At 42.9% G+C, this 19,626-nt stretch overlaps 2 protein-coding genes across 2 annotated transcripts in view; both read left to right on the top strand.

Annotated features, from left to right (window-relative positions):
* Window positions 1–2,254: 2,254 nt before the first annotated feature.
* The window catches only part of LOC306930128 (acidic mammalian chitinase-like), a gene marked incomplete at its 5' end in the record, with an annotated part of 33,461 nt that continues 16,089 nt past the window's right edge, over window positions 2,255–19,626 (top strand). Inside the window, 11 exons of the mRNA XM_079510873.1 lie at window positions 2,255–2,279; window positions 13,243–13,272; window positions 13,359–13,560; window positions 13,665–13,721; window positions 14,297–14,447; window positions 16,419–16,543; window positions 16,654–16,774; window positions 16,867–17,049; window positions 17,542–17,661; window positions 17,762–17,900; window positions 18,024–18,315. Coding sequence (XP_079366999.1) covers window positions 2,255–2,279; window positions 13,243–13,272; window positions 13,359–13,560; window positions 13,665–13,721; window positions 14,297–14,447; window positions 16,419–16,543; window positions 16,654–16,774; window positions 16,867–17,049; window positions 17,542–17,661; window positions 17,762–17,900; window positions 18,024–18,310 — 1,440 coding nt within the window. The 3' untranslated portion in view covers window positions 18,311–18,315. The remainder of the gene's footprint in view (window positions 2,280–13,242; window positions 13,273–13,358; window positions 13,561–13,664; window positions 13,722–14,296; window positions 14,448–16,418; window positions 16,544–16,653; window positions 16,775–16,866; window positions 17,050–17,541; window positions 17,662–17,761; window positions 17,901–18,023; window positions 18,316–19,626) is intronic.
* On the top strand, window positions 2,655–10,841 carry LOC306929250 (acidic mammalian chitinase-like; the record flags this gene model as incomplete). The annotated part of the gene is made up of 11 exons (XM_079509692.1): window positions 2,655–2,658; window positions 3,400–3,429; window positions 3,521–3,722; window positions 4,299–4,355; window positions 5,939–6,089; window positions 7,193–7,317; window positions 7,527–7,647; window positions 8,237–8,416; window positions 9,944–10,063; window positions 10,150–10,288; window positions 10,534–10,841. The coding sequence occupies 11 exons, from the start codon at window positions 2,655–2,657 to the stop codon at window positions 10,839–10,841; spliced, it is 1,437 nt and encodes a 478-aa protein (XP_079365818.1).

Genomic DNA, 19,626 nt, shown 5'->3' with positions numbered 1-19,626 from the left:
TTATGGTGTATTGTCTCTATTATTAAGGTTATTGTAGCAGTCAATTTATATTGGGGGTCGGGAGGGGGCGGGGCGGGGGTCCCGAGACATGCCTATGCTTTCTATGGCAAGAGAATAGAGAGAGAGAGAGAGGAGTGTTTGTGTGTAGCTATGTTACCGATGACTTCCACCGCTCGCATGAATGCAGACCACCCTCTCGTCTTTAGCGTAAATAAAAAGAACCTTTTTGCTACTCAGCAAAACAAAGGCGGGTTGTGTCATTAGAAAGCCTACTTTCCTTAGTGGAAGCACTCTGAGCCCCCCCACCACACGTATAAACAGTACTTTTTGGCCAAAAGGGGATTTTGTTTCCATCGGAAAAAAATACTTTTAGTTACTCCACTGCGCCCTCTACCGATATAGGCCTATCTCACAGCATTTCCCCGCCCCCTTTCCACACCCCCTTTTGGAGCTAATGGTGTTATTTTTTCTGCGGTCCATAGACTTCCATGTTAAAAGAGGTATTTTCACAAGCCACAAACTACCGTTTTGTAAAGGTAAGGTTTATTGTCTCCACCAGGCCGAAGGCATGGGGAGAGAGTATGTTTTGCACTCCGTCCGTCCGTCCGTCCGTGTGTCCGTGTGTGTGTGTGTCCGTCCGTCCGTCCGTCCGTCTGTGAACAGCTAATCTCCGGCACTGTTAACCTGGTCGATGCCTGTTATAGCGCCACCAGGAGGCCGCTTTGTGCAAAACAAGTTTTTGGACAGTACACCTACAGATTTTGTCCAAACATCACGCAAATTGGTACACAGTCTCTCTAGCGCCATTCAACGAAACGGGTCTTTCAGATTTCTCAGACTCCATCCTGATTGGCTAAGATTGGCTTCCAAAGTTCGCAGGAGTGCTCAGTTTCAAACAAAATGCTGCAAATTATGAACACATCGTGTGATTTCCATGAAATTGTGCACGCACATTCCCACTAGGCCGAGGAAGAAATGCCACATGAACATTTTCAACTCAGCCTCATGGTGGCGCTATAACTGGCCGAAAAGTGTTTTTACCTCTAACTGCACGGATCTGTGGATAACTTTGTATGCCAACTCCCTAGAGGCCAAGGAAAAACCTCTTTATAGCGCCACCAGGAGGCCGACATATGTAAAACACATTTTCTAATATTACTCCTTCAGATTGTATCCAAATTTCACGCAAATCTGTACACATCTTCTTCATAATCATGTGATCAAGACGGGTTTGTTTGATTTCTCATAATCCACCCTCATTGGCTACGATTGGCTTCTAAACTTTTCAGGAGCCCGCTTTGTACCCGTTTTGTAGAAATCGCCACAACTACTCAACGCAGCGTCCGATTGTGGTGAAACTGTGCATGCATATTCCCACTAGGCTTTGGAAGAAATGCCACTTGACAGTTTTCAAATCAGCCTCATGGTGGTGCTACAACAGGCCAAACCGCGTCACACACACACACACACACACACGTTTATTTTGCTCCTAAACATTTTGCCAAACATCACACACACTCGTATCCTCCTGGTGGAAAGGGGGCTGTGAGATAGGCCTATTGCCCAGAGAAAACCCTCATATTATATTTTTCTTCTGATGAAAAAAAATCCCTTTCTGGCCAAAAAGTACCGTTTATACGTGAGGTGGGGGGCTCAGAGTGCGTCCACTAAGGAAAGTAAGCTTTCTAATGACACAACCCGCCTTTGTTTTGGTGAGTAGCAAAAACCTTATTTTTATTCACGCTAAAGACGAGAGGCTGGTCTGCATTCATGCGAGCCCTGGAAGTCATCGGTAACATACAGGTAGCTCTAAATGCAACGCATTAGAGAGCTAAATATACCTAAGTCACATCTGCATACTTTTCAAGCCGGGAATGCCTCTGTCACATTAGCTGTTGATTTTAATAAAGATTTGAAGGCTTTCAAAAACATCTCTCTCTCGGGTTAGGTTTGAAGGTAGGCAAAAGTGTCATGTTTAGTTGGTGGAATGTGTAAAAAAAAAATATATATATGCCTTTATTTGACTTATAATTGTCAGCAAATCATATCAATATTGAATGGCCTTTGAAAGTTATCAGTATTAGTAAAGCCAGTGCAGAATAATAGAAAGTGCAACTCCTGACCAAGCACATTGAAGTGACTGCTGGTTTATCAGAATAACAAAGCCAGATCAAACATGGTGTTACTGATATGGAGAGGAATGGACCGTATATATAAGAGGCTTCTGGCCTTCAGTTAGCTGTACTGAGGCAACATGGGCAAGCTTCTCATCTGCGTTGGTAAGCTGAGACATTGTTGTTGAGAAGAGATTTAGATTCATTTTGAATTCATTGTCAAGTTGTTAAACATTATGATTATGATGCATAAAGGCTGCTTGATAATAAAGCACCCTTTTTTGTCATAAACTATTCCCTTAAAGCGGCAATCTTCTCTTATTTTAACCCATTTTGGGCGAGAACCCCTTTTGGTGTTAGCATTATGTTATGCTTTAGCTATTGAAAAATAGCAGATCTACAAGCTCATAGCACGCCGCTCTACGAGCTTGTAGGTCTGCTATTTTTGAAAAATCGAAGAACCACTGACATAGAAACATAGCTTTTTCAGAAAACTGTCAGGATGTAGAAGACATTTTTAGAATCTGATCTCAGGTCAGAATGGGTTGATGAACACTGTATTTTAAACAGATTACCATCTGTTTAAAATACAGTGTTCATCAACCCATTCTGACCTGAGATCAGATTCTAAAAATGAAAATAACTTCATCTGCAGTCAGTCACAGTGGTTGCGCTGCACGTGGACTCTAGAATTTAGACCACTGTGTCAGCTCATACTGGTTGACTATAAATTGCCTGAAGTAAGTTTAACCCATTTTGGACTGAGTTTGATTAAAAAAAGGCTTCTAAATCCTAACATCTTTCTGAAACCCCTATGTTTCTATGTCAGTGGTGCTCAACCTTTTTCATGTCAAGGACCCCCAGAATTATCTATATTGGACCCCCATCTCAAAATATGTAGTTCCAGGGACCCCCTGCAGAAGCAAATATTTTAGTTAAAAATGTTCGCTCTGAAATATATATTCAATGATTTGTGCCACATTTTAACGATTTTTCAAAAAATAGCAGACCTACAAGCTCGTAGCGCGCCACTCGGTGGCGCGCTATGAGCTTGTAGATCTGCTATTTTTCAATAGCTAAATTATAACATAATGCTTAAAACACCAACAGGGGTTCCCGCCCCAAAATGGGTTAAGCTTATCTACCCTGGCAAAGCAGGGGTTTCCGTTTCGCGGAGGAGACTATAGCCGACATTAAACTTATGGTGTTTTTCGTTACTGAACCAACCCATCCCCAATCTCTCCTCTCTCTCTCTGCGCTTGTATTTCTTCTTCTCTTTCTACAGGATTGGCTCTCCTGCTGCACGTGCAGCTAGGTAAGACTTTGTCCACTTGGTGTGATATACTCTCAAATGGCAGAATAGAACAGCAAGCCCTATAACTGTATCTCTCTCACACCTTGTATAGGATCCTCCTACATCCTCTCCTGTTATTTCACCAACTGGGGACAGCATCGTCACGGTGCTGGGAAGTTCTTGCCCTCCGACATTGACCCGTGTCTCTGTGACCACCTCATCTATGCCTTCGCTTCAATGGACAACAACGTGATCACGACCCTCGAGAAGGACGACGAGCAGTTCTACGCAGAGTTCCAGGCTCTCAAGAACCAGTGAGACAGTGACCACACCAGTGTTGTTTTTGGCAGCAAATTTCTATTTTAGTTTTAGTCATAGTCTTTGGACTGAAACTTCATTTAGTTTCAGTCACATTTTAGTCTTAGTGTTAGTCTAGTTTTAGTCGACTAAATCAACTGTAGATTTAGTCGACTAAAATCTTTTGACATAAAAATGTATTTTGGCGGGCCTTGATGCCATCATAATGAGTGTTTTTACACTCACAGCGAGCTTGTAGATCGGCTATTTTCAGCAAGCAACCAAGTGTAAAATGACTTATACTGGATCTCTTGTCCACTAGTCCCTTCCTAACCTTTTACTCTAGTTTTTATTTGTCGACGAAATTGTCAGTATATTTAGTCTCAGTTTTAGCCATCGCAGCTTAGTTTTCATTTAGTTTCCATTCATTTTTGTCAGTGAAAAAAGGTAGTCGACGAGCATTTTTCGTCTTAGTTTTAGTCGACGAAAACAACACTGGACCACGCACGCACAGACACAAGCACGCACACACTTGCATGAAGGCATGAGAACTCGGAGTGCATTTTATTTATGAATCTATTTTTGTTTTTCAGGAACAGTAACCTGAAGACCCTGCTAGCCATTGGTGGATGGGCCATGGGCACCACAAAGTGAGTATTAAAGGGAAAGTTCAATTTTTTTTAACTTACCAGTAAGCTGTATGAAATACTTGCCATTAATATAGTGGTTGCAACTGTATTAATTGATTTCCCGAGTCCCGTGGTGGGAGTTCTGCTCTGGTTTTGGTCAATATTAAGTAGTTCCGGTCATTATGGGGCACTGGGGCCACGCAGTAAAAGTAAATTAATTCACAAAACTAACGTAATTTGTATTGTTGACCTATTTCTAAAATATTAGCTCAACTTTCGTTCAACTTTGACCCCTCTATCACATGGAACAATTTTTTTTGGCGTAGTGACATGGACACAAAAAGCATAGTTCTATGTGATAGAGGGGTCAAAAATGAACGAAAGTTGCACTAATATTTTAGAAATAGGTCAACAATACGTTAGTTTTGTGGATTAATTTACTTTTAATGCGTGGTCCCCTGTGCCCCTCCACAAAATGACCAGAACTACTTAAGGTGAGACATGGTAGTTGAATAGGGAAAAAAAGTTAACTAATAGCTATCACAATGAAACTTCTCCAGTTGATTACTTATATTAAACTAAGATTTTTTGTATTACAAGTTTTCTGAAATGATATGTTTAAAAATGCAAATTAGGCATTATATGCGCTAATTTGCATACATTTCGGTATGATGATAAATCTGAAGATCGGATAAAGCCAGGTTCAAAATGATTGTTTCATTTTGTTGACATATTAGAGACAAAGAAAATTACAGAAGGGATTTTAGATATCTCACTCCACAAATCAGAAAATAGTGTCAACAGGCATAAAAAAACCCAATTTTCGGCATGTTTTTAGGTATAAAATGTGATGTAAATCAGGCTGTGAATGATATATCAACAAACCCATCTGTAAATATCTTCAGAATATAGTTATGAATAAGACTGGAAAGTTTGGTGTATGTGAGTGCAACTGAAGTGGAGATTCTTTGTCCCAGCTGAGGAAAACTCATTTTGAGTAAACGGCCTTTAAAGAATTGTATTGTAAAATTCCAAAACGTTTTATTTGAAGCCACTATTTTGAGACAAAATATCTCATCCAAATCTTGGCAACAACATATAATGCCATATATCATTGGAAAGGTCTGGACCTCGAGCTGACTGTGGTTTGATCCAAATATGGTCACTTCCTTTGTACCAACAACCAATCATGACAATTGAGAGGGTGGATTTTCACCCAGCAAAACGAGCTGTCATTGGCTAAAATAAACTACTGAAATAAACATCTAAATCTGTGTTTTGAATGTTTATTTTGCTTTAGTTTGGAAGAAAACATGTTTAGGAAGCAAAATAGCAAAAAAAAGAAAAAATCTGGATTTCACCTATGTCTCGCCTTACTATTTCACCAAAACCAGAGCAGAACTCCCACCACGGGACTCGAGCAATCAATTAATACAGTTGCAACCACTATATTAATGGCATTGGCAAGTATTTCATACAGCTTAAGTTCCAAAAATCTGAACTATCGCTTTAAGCAAGAGGTCTCCTATCCTCTAGCGACAGGAACGGGTGAAAGCAGTCGTCTGACTCTTTCCTGTTGTCTCTCGACTCGTCTCCGACTCCAGGTTCACAAACATGGTGTCCAGTCCTGCTACCCGTCAGATCTTCACTGACAGCGTGATCAAGTTCCTGCGTCAGTATGAGTTTGATGGCCTGGACATCGACTGGGAGTACCCAGCTGGACCCACCAAGGAGCTCTTCACTGTCCTGTGTCAGGTCAGCCTTCTATCCTGTTAACCCATTTTGGACTGAGGTCGATTAAAAAAAAGGCTATTGGCTAGGCCTATTGGGCCACGGACCCCCATCTCAAAATATGTAGTTCCAGGGACCCCCCAGCTGCCAATATTTTAGTTACAAATGTTCGCTCTGAAATATATATTCAAAGATTTGCGCCACATTTTCACGACTTTTCAAAAAATAGCAGACCTCCAAGCTCATAGCGCGCCACTCTGCGGCACGCTATGAGCTTGTAGAGCTGCTATTTTTCAATAGCTAAATTATAACATAATGATGGAAACACCAAAAGGGGTTCCCTCGGTACCCAGGCTTCACATTCGTCTCAAAAAGAAAAGCCTGCATGGGGAAACCCAGTGGAAAATCTTGCATAGGAAGTGGGAGCCAACTTATATTAAGCTAACCAATAACAAACAGTGCAGAGGGGGGGGGCTCAGATCGGTGAACCAATAGGATCCACGGGACAGTACAGTATCCCTTACTGGGACCACGCTGGGCAAGACCTACGTCCTACACTGTAGAGTGCATGGCTGGAATTTGCTTTTTTTTGCAAAGGTTGGAGATAAAAGCCGTAGCCTACAAAAACAACAAGAACGAAAGACAAGGGAATAGTTATTAATTCTAAATGCAGTACACATTTCCTACTTCTTAACCCATTTTGGGTGGGAACCCCATTTGGTGTTACACTTTAGCTATTGAAAAATAGCTGACCTGGAGAGCTCTACATAGAAAAATAGCAGACCTACAAGCTCTTAGCGCGGCACCGAGTGCCGCGCTAAGAGCTTGTAGGTCTGCTATTTTTGAAAATGTGGAAAATGGAAAATATGGCGCAAATCTTTGAATATTTATTCCTTCAGAGAGAACTTTTTTAACTCAGTCTTTGCTTCTGGGGAGGGAACAACATATAGAGGGGGGGGGGGGGGGGGGGGCGGAGGCATATAGTTTTTGGGGTCCTTGACATGAAATATTGAGCACCACTGATACAGAAACATGAGGTATTTCAGAAAACTGTTAGAGTATTTTCCATCCTAATACTGACCGCCTCATCTTTCTCCATCACCACCTCCTTGTCTCTCTCTCTGCAGGAGATGGTGGCTGCCTTCGAGGCTGAAGGGAAGCAGACCAACCGTCCTCGTCTGATGCTCACCGCTGCCGTCGCTGGAGGAAAGAAAAACATTGACACTGCATACCAGATTCCCCAACTCGGCGCGTCAGTAGTATCACACACACACACACACACACACACACACACACACACACACACACACACACACACACACACACACACACACACACACATTAAGCACCGAGCACATACAGGGATTAACATACAAACATATACATTCATAGCATAGGGAAGTACTATTTTGTTTTAAATAAACCACAAGAAACCAGACTTCTGATGTCCTTTTATCACAGTATCCTGGACTACTTCCATGTGATGACCTACGACTACCAGAGTTCCACCACCAATACAGAGAACAGCCCCCTGTTCAGTGACCCAGCTGACCACGGTTGGATGCGTGAATACTACAATGTGGTGAGTGAGTACATTCAGTGTTGTTTTCGTCTAAGACGAAAAATGTTCGTCGACTACCACTGACGAAAACTAAATGGAAACTAATTGAAAATTAAGCTATGATGACTAAAACTATACTATACTAAATATACTGACAATTTCGTCAACAAATAAAAACTAGACTAAAATGTTAGGAAGGGACTAGTGGACAGGAGATCCAGTATAAGTCATTTTACACTTGGCTGCATGCTGAAAATAGCAGATCTACAAGCTCACAAAGCGCCGCGCTGCGACACGTTGTGAGCTTGTAAAAAGTGTAAAAGTGTAAAGTGTAAAAACAGTCATTACAACGGCACCAAGGCCCAAAACAAAACACATTTTAGTCAACTAAATCAACTGTAGATTTAGTTGACTAAAATCCTATGACATTTAGTCGACTAAAACTAGACTAACACCAAGACATTCCAGGTGACTAAAATGTGACTAAAACTAAATGAAAACTATTCAAGAGACTATGACTAAAACTAGAAAAGTACAATGTGATGAATACATGTTTGCACTGCAAAGAATCGTTGCTGTTGATACCAGTATCTTTCCTCCTTCCACATAGGATTACACTATGAACTACTGGAAGAGCCTGGGCGCCCCAGCTGAGAAGCTGCTGGTTGGGTTCGCCACCTACGGCCACAACTATTGGTCCGGTGGCCCCAGCGCTATCGGTGCTTTCAACGGTGGCACGGGACCACCCGGACCCTTCACTGCTCAGAGAGGATTCTGGTCCTACTATGAGGTATAGGGTTGCCGCAGTGTGGAAGATGTGTCCTGCACCAAGTATTAATCTGGTGCATCCGATAACCGATAACATTGGATGTGCATTGCGCATATAGGCAGTCAGAAGACAACTCACTCAGTGTCTTGTCTCTGACAGGTTCAGAAAGGCCTCACTCACACCTATGACACACTTGTGTCCTGTGTGTCCTGTGTGTCCAATGGGAGTCACATGGTTTGAAGACACAACCTTGTTGCATGGGTGGGGGGGGGGGCAGAAGACATGCCATCCAACAAGGTTGTGTCATGAAACCATGTGACTCCCATTGACTCCCAAAAATGTTATTTTTATTTATTTTTTGCTTCTCTCTCCCCCCTGCCTGTTGCAAGAAAGATGTATGTGGCGCTGCTCTGCGGCGACACGGGCATGGATCACGCTTGCATGCGGGTCCTTGTCTGAGACGAATTTCTTCCTCGGGAGACAAAATAAAGTTACCTTGACCGTGACCTTGACCTTGACACACAGGACACACAGAACACAAGTTTGTCTTAGGTGTGAGTGAGGCCAAAAGCAGCATGACGACAATCGATCTTGTGTAATAAGCCAAACCATATTTGTGACTTCTTGTTGAGCTTTATAAAGGCTGTTATTACGCTTTGATTCTTTCAGTTGATCCTTTCTGATCAAAGCAAAAGATTGAAATTATTACTACCTAATGTTTCAGTAGCTTTAGCTCGAGGCAACTATACGCTTGGCTCGTCCGTGTTTGTTGTGGCATGCATCGTTTGAAAAACGATGCAATGAAAAGTATTTGTGGCTCTGTGGTGTTCTCCTTTGTGTCAGGAGACTATGGGCTCCATTTTCGTCACCGCTAAACCCCTTATCCCTAAACTTCTTTACATTTTTGAGTAGTAAAAATGGCCAGTCTACAAGCTCACAATGTGTCAATGTAGATTGGCTAGTTGAACTACTCAAAAATGTTTTTCAAAATAGTACAAAAAAGGCAAAGAAGTTTAGGGATAAGGGGTTTAGCGGTGACGAAAATGGAGCCCAGTATGCCCTAACGGTGTTCTCCTTTGTGTCAGGACTCAGGAGACAGTGGGCTCCATTTTCGTCACTGCTAAACCCCTTATCCCTAAACTTCTTTGCCCTTTTCACTATTTTGAAAAACATTTTTGAATAGTTAAAATGGCCAGTCTACAAGCTCACAACGTGTCAATGTAGATTGGCTAGTTGAACTATTCAAAAATGTTTTTCAAAATAGTAAAAAAAAAGGCAAAGAAGTTTAGGGATAAGGGGTTTAGCGGTGACGAAAATGGAGCCCAGTGTGTCCTAACGGAGTTCTCCTTTGTATCAGGAGACAGTATGCCCCGTCGGCCATAACCAATACAAATTATAATGCAAATTGAAAGGGGTAAAATTTGCCTGCCTTCAAAGGCCAGACCCCTGACATTTTCACGCACGCACGCATACTACAGGCTGTATTGTACATGCATCTGACAATAAAGCACCTTGAACCTTGAATCTAAAATCTCTACCTTCCTTCAGATCTGCGACTTCATTAAGAAGGGAGCCTCGCAGGGCTGGGATGCCCCCCAGGATGTCCCTTATGCCTACAACGGCCATTTATGGGTTGGATACGACAATCCCAGGAGCTACCAGATCAAGGTGCAACGTTAACATTCAGATCTGTAGCCACTGTCTACTCTGTCCTGTGTATACTGTACTTACTGTACCTCTCTATCCGTCTACAGGCCGAGTGGCTGAAGAAGAGTGGTTTTGGTGGAGGTTTTGTCTGGAGCCTGGACATGGATGACTTCAGCGGAACCTTTTGTGGGCAGGGAAAATACCCTCTGATCAGCGCCCTCAAGACTGGCCTGGGAGCCGGAGCTGGTAAGATGCACTCTCACGCGCACGCATACACACACACACACACACACACACACACACACACACACACACACACACACACACACACACACACACACACACACACACACACACACACACACACACACACACATGCGCACGCACACGCACACGCACACATAAAACCACACACATGCTTTACAACTTGCACATACTGTATCAGAGATACTGTCTCCTGACATCCTCTTCGTCCTCTATCTCTAATGCAGGCTGCAAATCTCGGCCACAACCTCTGCCCCCAGTCACCCCCACACAGCACCCAGCTCCCCAACCCCAACCACAGCCCAAACCTCAGCCCAAACCTCAGCCACACCCACAGCCCAAGCCCCAGCCTAGTGGAGGTGGTGGAGGAAGCAGTGGAGGATCTGGATGGTGCGCTGGCAAGGCTGGCGGACTCTACCCAGACCCCACCGACAAGAACGCCTACTACAACTGTGCCCAGGGACGTACCTATAAAGAGAACTGCGCTGCTGGCCTCGTGTTCGATACCAGCTGCAGCTGCTGCAACTGGGCTTGAACGAGGTCATGGTTCCACTTGGTCTTAGTTGTTCTTTAGGAGCATTAGAGCTGGGTGTAAATTGTATCTTAACCCTAGCCTAGACAATGCTGTCTAGTGATCACTGATGGGAATAAAGCAACTGCGACTGTCTAAGTTATTCTTCCTATATCTGCCTTCCTCTCATCCAGTTATGTCTCCACTCGAGTGTTAATCAATTCCGAGAAACATGAAACGGTAATATAAATTGTGTTTACCGCAGTATAACTTGAAGAAGAAAGCAAAAGCAAGCACTCGGTTGAGTAATTCCACGTAATAAAGTAACGGGTGCACGGTTCTAGAAGATATACAGACTGTATAAATGAATACCAGCACTCACGTTGTATCCTATAGGATTCTTGTTTTATTTTGTTCCCCCCAGCAGCAAACAGCAACAGGGGGGGATGGGGGGGTCTGGGGGTTGCTATTCGATTAAAGCGTGGTTATTTTCTCAAAACTGACTTGCCTCGCACCTAGGCCACATAGCTACTGCACAAAGTTTCCATAAAAAGCCAAAAAACTATAAAATATTACATTAGAAAAGTCATCATGGTAATGTAGGTAATGCTTGATATAGTTGTTATCATTTTTTGTATTGATTTGAAAGGTCTGGATGGAAATTACCCCCTGGATAAAATAATCAAATGTTTTCTTAACCAAAATTTACTCCGTTATTTAGGAGAGATCATAACGGATCATATATCTGTGGTGGTATCATCCAGGTTGAGTATCTATTATCTGTTAACCTCTAAACAGTGAAGTGACAAATATTGTATTTTAAAGAAAATTCGGGTAAACATATAAATGACATGTTTAAATATGTAATTTAATAGCGTAATTATTGTAAGAAAAAGCCTTGTTTGGGACTCCTATGTAGAGAAAAACACATGACAGGCAACTGGACCTTGCTCTAAGTCTAAGGCAACTAGACTGGTGTTTTTAATGCCTCCAAGTAGCCTACAGATCTAGGGTAAGATTTACAGAACCTCGTAAATTCCCACACGTTTGTGATATGGCAAATTTCTTGTACATTTGGGCATTTTTGACCGTAGGGTAAATTAAAGTGATCTGTCAACAGTGAATGAAATGTTTCACAGATTTAGTTTTTGAACAAACAGGCAAACACGCACGCACGCACGCACACACACACACACCCACACACACACACACACACACACACACACACACACACACACGCACGCACATACTGTACATGCACACACAGAAACAAATTATGACAATCTTTATTTGAATAGTTGTCAGCACATCATATCACTATTGAATCACACTTAAAGGTTATCAACAGAATATGCAAAGCCAGTGGAAATTATCAAACTCCTGACCAAGCAAATGATTGAGGTGACTGCTGATTTATCAGAGTAATGAAGCCAGCTCAAACATGGTTTACTGATAATGAGAGGAATATAAGAGGCATGGCTATAGGGCACTTAGTTGTACTGAGGCAACATGGGCAAGCTTCTCATCTGCGCTGGTATGGTGATTTTTGTTTGTTTGTTGAGAACACACTTTCCCCAGCATTTAACTGTAAAATGAGATGATCTGGATCTGGAAAAGGAATCTATTGTGTTCAAAGAAACATTCATATACGTATAAAGATTAATTTATACTTGGTCGACATTTTGAGTACAGTACATGCTGTCATATTAATTACAACTAAGCTTAAATTGTTATGCAAATGATTTAAATCATTTGTGACCATGTAAACATGTAGCTAGGTGTAATGTTAGAGACCACAGAAGTAAACCTTTCAAGCCTGTTTTCTCAACTCGCTGTTTTCTGCAAGACATTACTCTATAAGCCATATCTCCAAAACTGGTGGGCCAAACCAATATATCAATCTGAAGCTATGATTCCCTGCTTTCATATGACATGAAAAAACGAAAATTCAAAAAATTCCAATGGCAGTCCCTCAGTCAAATTTAGTCACATTTGACCTGGGATCAGATTCTAAAAATGTCTTCTACATCCTGACAGTTTTCTGAAAAAGCTATGTTTCTATGTCAGTGGTTCTTCGATTTTTTTCAAAAAAACATAATGCTAACACCAAAAAGGGTTCCCGCCCAAAATGGGTTAATAGAATATAACTAGTATCTGCACCGGTTGAAGGTGGTCTAGCCACTCTTCCATTGAGAAATGTAGTCCATGGTGTCGGCAAGAACACGACCTGCTACTGCTGCAAGTCATTTTGCCTGAAGTTCATAATTGCAATATCTCCCCTATAGCCAAAAAAATAAATGAGATAAAAAAGGGATTCCATCCTATTCGAAAAGCAGCTGTAAAACGTGTATCCTTGTGTATCCGTGTACACTGTGTATCCTTACTAAACCCCCACCTCTCTCTGCTTGTGTGTCTCTGTCTGCAGGACTGGCTCTCCTGCTGCACGTGCAGCTAGGTACGTTTGTCCACTTGGGGTGATATACTCTCAAACAGCAGAAAGACAAATATCAACCACCTAACTGCATCTCTCACACCTTGCAGGATCCTCCTACATCCTCTCCTGCTATTTCACCAACTGGGGACAGTACCGTCCCGGTGCTGGGAAGTACATGGTCAGCGACATTGACCCGTGTCTCTGTGACCACCTCATCTATGCCTTCGCTGGAATGGACAACAACATGATCACGACCCTCGAGAAGGACGACGAGCAGTTCTACGCAGAGTTCCAGGCTCTGAAGAAACAGTGAGCACACACACACGCACGCACGCGCGCACGCGCGCATGCATGCACTATATAAGCATGAGAACTCAGTGTGTCTTTTCTTTACTTTATTTTTTATTTTTCAGGAACAGTAATCTGAAGACCCTGCTAGCCATTGGTGGCTGGGCCATGGGCACTGCAAAGTGAGTATACTATATATAACCGTTTAGTTGTACAGTCTTGTAGCAAAGGCTTGTCAATATCCGTTGTACTGTAGGAATGCACATGCATGGGACCCAGACAGGGGAAGGGGAAGCCCTTTACTTGTACATGGGACCCAGACAGGGGAAGGGGAAGCCCTTTACTTGTACATGGGACCCAGACAGGGGAAGGGGAAGCCCTTTACTTGTACATGGGACCCAGACAGGGGAAGCCCTTTACTTGTACATGGGACCCAGACAGGGGAAGGGGAAGCCCTTTGTACTGTAGGAAAGCCCCTGCATGGGACCCAGACAGGGGAAGGGGAAGCCCTTTGTGTGTGTGTGTGTGTGTGTGTGTGTGTGTGTGTGTGTGTGTGTGTGTGTGTGTGTGTGTGTGTGTGTGTGTGTGTGTGTGTGTGTGTGTGTGTGTGTGTGTGTGTGTGTGTGTGTGTGTGTGTGTGTGAGTGAGTGTGTCTCTCTCTCCCTCTCTCTCTCTCTCTCTCTCTCAATTCAAATTTCAATTCAATTCTCTCTCTCTCTCTCTCTCTCTCTCTCTCTCTCTCTCTCTCTCTCTCCAGGTTCACAGCCATGGTGTCCAGTCCTGCTAACCGTCAGACCTTCATCGACAGCGTGATCAAGTTCCTACGTCAGTACGAGTTCGATGGCCTGGACATCGACTGGGAGTTCCCTGTCGGACCCACAAAGGAGCTCTTCACTGTCGTGTGTCAGGTCAGCCTTCTATCATGGGGCTCTCTGCTACAATATGAAAATGTTTTTGTCCTGCACCAGCAATTAACATGCAGTGTGTATAAGGATTCCCTTTTGAATCAGTATTCTGTGTCTTTGAATCATTTTGCCTTAATCTCGTTCCAACCCCGAGGGAGGCTATTGTTGTCGAGACGTTGGTATCTTTTAAATCATTTTTGCATCGTGGCTAATAAGAGTTGTCCTTCTCAACATTATAACTAGGGATGTCCCGATTTTCGCTTCCGATCCCGATACCTCAATTTCTGTGTTAGCCGATACCGATACCAGTGTTGTGATCTCATGTTGTGTTTATAGCTATCTAGCTATATATCTCGTGTTGTGTTTATAGCAGACTCCTCACTCAAATGTGCACTTGCAGTTTGGGCAACTCCAAAGCAAACTCCACATGTCCCAACATTTTATTTACCTGCCATAGTGTCAACCCCTTACCCCTGTGTCGGATCGGTGGTTAGACTGGCATATTCACCGATACCGATATGACCCGATATGACAAATAAGGGCCGATCCGATACTTTTCCTGATACCGATACAGTATCGGGACATCTCTAATTATAACCCTCTGTGGTCAGCACCTTTCCTGTGTTTTCCTTAGTTAATCTTGTTATATGCAATATTTAATTATTCTCTCAGTAGTCAGTATAGACAGTATCACTTGCTGACTTTTGCTTATGCATAATGCCTTATGCTTACTGTATGCGCTTATGCTTATGCATTATGTTGATGATAATAATATAGATAATATATTGCTAGATACAATACAATGTCCTACTTCTGTAGGAGTAAAATAAATGACTTCCTTTAGGATAATACCATCAGCCTCCACTAGGGCATTAACCCATTTTGAACTGAGATCAGATTCTAAAAATGTCTTCTACATCCTGACAGTTTTCTGAAAAAGCTATGTTTCTATGTCAGTCGTTCTTCAAAAATTCTTCAAAAATAGCAGACCTACAAGCTCGTATCGCGCCACTCGGTGGCACGCTATGAGCTTGTAGATCTGCTATTTTTCAATTCAGAATTTAAGTCCGACGTCATTTTGTAGTGCTACGTAACGTCCGGGTCCAAGTGGCACCAGCTCCCGTCCGCATCTCATTGTAAATAGAATATCTAAACACGTGAATCTTTTTACAATGACGTTATTTTTCAGAAAGGAAGCCATTGAGGGTTAAAATGGGTCTTAATGCTTCCAACTCGAGTAGAATTATTAATGTTTTGTACAAGTGTCTATGACAAAAGAAAAATGATGTGGAGACAATAAAGACTATTATTATCATTATTATTGAAGGTGGTAACAGTCCATTTGCTCAGTAAAATATTTCGGGCGCATATTTAGAATGTTTGCAGGCTTGAGTATGTTGAATCTAGCTTGCATTAATTAGGATTTAGTTGACACAATGAAATAAAATGGCGATAGTATTCCGTGTGGGGCACCGCCAGATTTGGGAGAGCAGCGCAGCTTTGTTGTTGCGAGGAAAGCAGTAAAATGAGACTTTCGTGGTTGTTTTCGTCTCAGTTTTAGTCCGACGGAGCGTCACAGTATAACTCTATGGGGACACAAAAGCGACACAAAGTAGGACCCGGATGTATCTCAGGAGGGGGCGCTCACGTCACAGCTAAAATACTGAATAGCTAAAGCATAACATAATGCTAACACCAAAAGGGTTTACTAGTCGACTAGTAAATCCACTAGTCAACCTTGTTGGTACTAGTTGATAACAAAAATAGTCTCCAATGTACACAGTTTTTAAATGTAAAAATATTTATTTCCCCCCAAAAAAAAGTTTTGCTTTTGTTTTTTGTTTTTTACATAATAGGTAGTTAAACAACTAGTCGACTAGTAAACTAGGCAACTAGTCAACTAGTAAAAATGACTAGAAGTGAATGCCCTAGCCTCCACTCTCTCCTTAACTGCCACCTCCTGTCGCTCTGTAGGAGCTGGTGGCTGCCTTTGAGGCTGAAGGCAAGCAGACCAACCGTCCTCGTCTGATGCTCACCGCTGCTGTGTCTGGTGGAAAGCCAACCATCGACTCTGGATACCAGATTCCCCAGCTCGGAACGTCAGTATAGATAACGCACAAGCACGCACATACGCGCGCACGCATGGGAACACTTACTTTGAAATAAACCAGCAAAACTGACTCCCTGACCTGATGTCCTCTTATCACAGTGTCCTGGACTACTTCCATGTGATGACCTACGACTACCAGGCTGCCGCCACTCTCACAGAGAACAGCCCCCTGTTCAGTGACCCAGCCGACCACGGCTGGATGCGTGAATACTACAATGTGGTGAGCGAGTATACATTTGTACACTATAGGGATGAATGTCTGTAGTGTAACATGGCTGTTTGATGTCAGTATGTTTCCTTGTTCACATGTAGGATTACGCTATGAACTACTGGAAGAGCCAGGGCGCCCCAGCGGAGAAGCTGCTGGTTGGTTTCGCCTCCTACGGCCACAACTTTTGGGCCGGTCCTAACCCCAGCACTATCGGTGCTTTCAATGGCGGACCTGGACCTGCTGGACCCTTCACCCGCCAAAGAGGATTCTGGTCCTACTATGAGGTGTTGTATGGTCGCCGCGGTGTGGAGATTTGTCTTGGCCAAATATACGTACAAATAAGTAATGAACTGATAAGATCACAGTGTTAAGGTCCTTTCAGAAATGAATGCAGACGTTGTCGCCTGCAACGACGGGTATGTTCCAGTTCTACTCAAGAGGGGTGCGACAACGCAAAAAAAAAAGCTAAACAGAATCCAGGTCTGGGCGTGTGCACGAAACGAGCACGCGTGCGACAATTTCGCGGGACAGTCGCCTAAATACGCTTGCGTTGTCGCCCCTCGACTTGTACAGAAGAAGAAAAGAAACGCAGGTGTCATTGAAAATGAATTACTATGTGCGTTAATCGCTGCCCGTTTGAAAGTGTTTTTAGTGTTAGGAGTAACATTCATAGCCGTGGGAGGTGTGTCCACAACCCCAAAGACAGGTGCCCGATAGTGTATACTATAAATGGCCTTGAACCTGCATGGCACCTACTGTCAATCACCTTCATTCAGATCTGCGACTTCCTGAAGAAAGGAGCCACTCAGGCCTGGGATGCCCCACAGGAGGTGCCGTTTGCCTACAACAGCCACTTATGGGTTGGATACGACGACGTCAAGAGCTACCAGATCAAGGTGCAACATTACCACGTATACAGTAATGATCAGATTTCTAGCCACTGTCTACTCTGGTAGTCTTTTTTTAAACCCATTTCGTTCACATACCTGTATACAGACTGACTGGCTGAAGAAGAGTGGTTTCGGTGGAGGTTTTGTCTGGAGTCTGGACATGGATGACTTCAGCGGCACCTTCTGTGGCCAGGGAAGATACCCACTGATCAGCGCCCTCAAGACTGGCCTGGGAGCCGGAGCTGGTAAGAAGATGCACCCTCCCTCACGTGCACATGCACACACATACAACCACACGCATGCTTCACAATTTGTACCCATACTGATACTGCATCCGAGTTACATCTCCTGACATTCTCTATGTCCAGGCTGCACATCTCGCCCACAACCTCTGCCCCCAGTCGCCCCCACCAAGCACCCAGCTCCCCAACCCCAGCCTCATCCCAAGCCACAGCCCAAGCCCCAGCCTAGTGGAGGTGGTGGAGGAAGCAGCAGTGGAGGATCTGGATTCTGCGCTGGCAAGGCTGGCGGACTCTACCCAGACCCCACCGACAAGAACGCCTACTACAACTGCGCCCAGGGACGTACCTATGAAGAGAGCTGCGCTGCCGGCCTCGTGTTCGACACCAGCTGCAGCTGCTGCAACTGGGCTTGAACGAGGTCGTGTTTCCTCTTTGTCTTACTTGTTATTTTTAGCTTGATAATCCAAGACAGCATGGTCTTGTGGTCACTGGTGGAAATAAAATCAATTGGTAAAATAATATTCAAAGCAGCTGGGGTCTTTCTTTTCTGCCTTTCTCTCATTCAGCCGTTGTCTCCACTTGATGCTTAATCATTTATGAAAAGATCCAAACAAATACAAAGTTGTTCATTGCAGTAGAACAAAGTAAATCATACAATTTACAATTTACAATTTAGGCATTTAGCAGACGCTCTTAATCCAGAGCGATTTACATTAGGCAAGAACAAAAGCATGGGAATACATCACATATATAAAATGCATTTATCATGAAACATGCGTAAGCTAAGAACGTAACTAGAACATATCTATATAATGACACTATACATATAAACTATACTATGCTATACATATGTACTATGATGTGCTATGACTACATACAATGCAATTATTGTGCTGTCTACATGACATGCTATAAGTCTGTTTCAAATGCTATCTAAGTCTAAAAGTGCTATCTAAGGGGGTAGGATAAGTGCTATGGGCCATGATGGAGTCTGAAAAGGTGGGTCTTCAGACTACGGCTATCATCATCATCATCATACTCATGACCGTACTCACGCACACAATACACATACATCATACGTACAGTATGGGCAGCCGTAGACATTATACAAAATACATACTGCACTTTAACATAGTTAAAATAGTAATACATCCATATTAGATTACATCATGAAGGTAAATGGCACAACAAAGTCAGTGTATTTTTACTAACATAATAATGTAATCATTATTAAGACCTTAAAGATGGAAGTCCGTGATCCACAGCTGTTGTTGTTGTATGATAAAGGGGGAGGAGATGATATTGTGATGTCACTAACGTGCATTTCGTTTGGGCCTTTTGACTCAAAGGCTTTCAAGCTTTCAGGAAGAGACCAAAAATACACAGGGAAGACAAATTTCAATATTCTAACCACACCTGGGGGTCTATTATAGTAATGCTAACTCCATAGACACATACAGAACACCTGGGGGTCTATTATAGTAATGTTAACTCCATAGACACATACACAACAGAAAAAGTACACAAATCACGTCACTTCATCTTTAATAAGGCTAGAGACATACATACATTGCATAAGACCTACAAATCAGACATTAAGGCCGGTCAAAAACTATCGATGACATCGAAGACATGTTGGAATATATCAACGTCTGATACGATGTGACTTCTAATCGCCACAACCTAACATAACATTATTGAATTGCACTAGGAAAGTTATCAGGACAAT

This window comes from Electrona antarctica (genome assembly GCF_951216825.1).
Source record: "Electrona antarctica genome assembly, chromosome: 9".
Classification (NCBI taxonomy): domain Eukaryota; kingdom Metazoa; phylum Chordata; class Actinopteri; order Myctophiformes; family Myctophidae; genus Electrona; species Electrona antarctica.
Note: the sequence above shows the minus strand (reverse complement) of the source record. Positions and strands in the feature narration are given on the sequence as shown.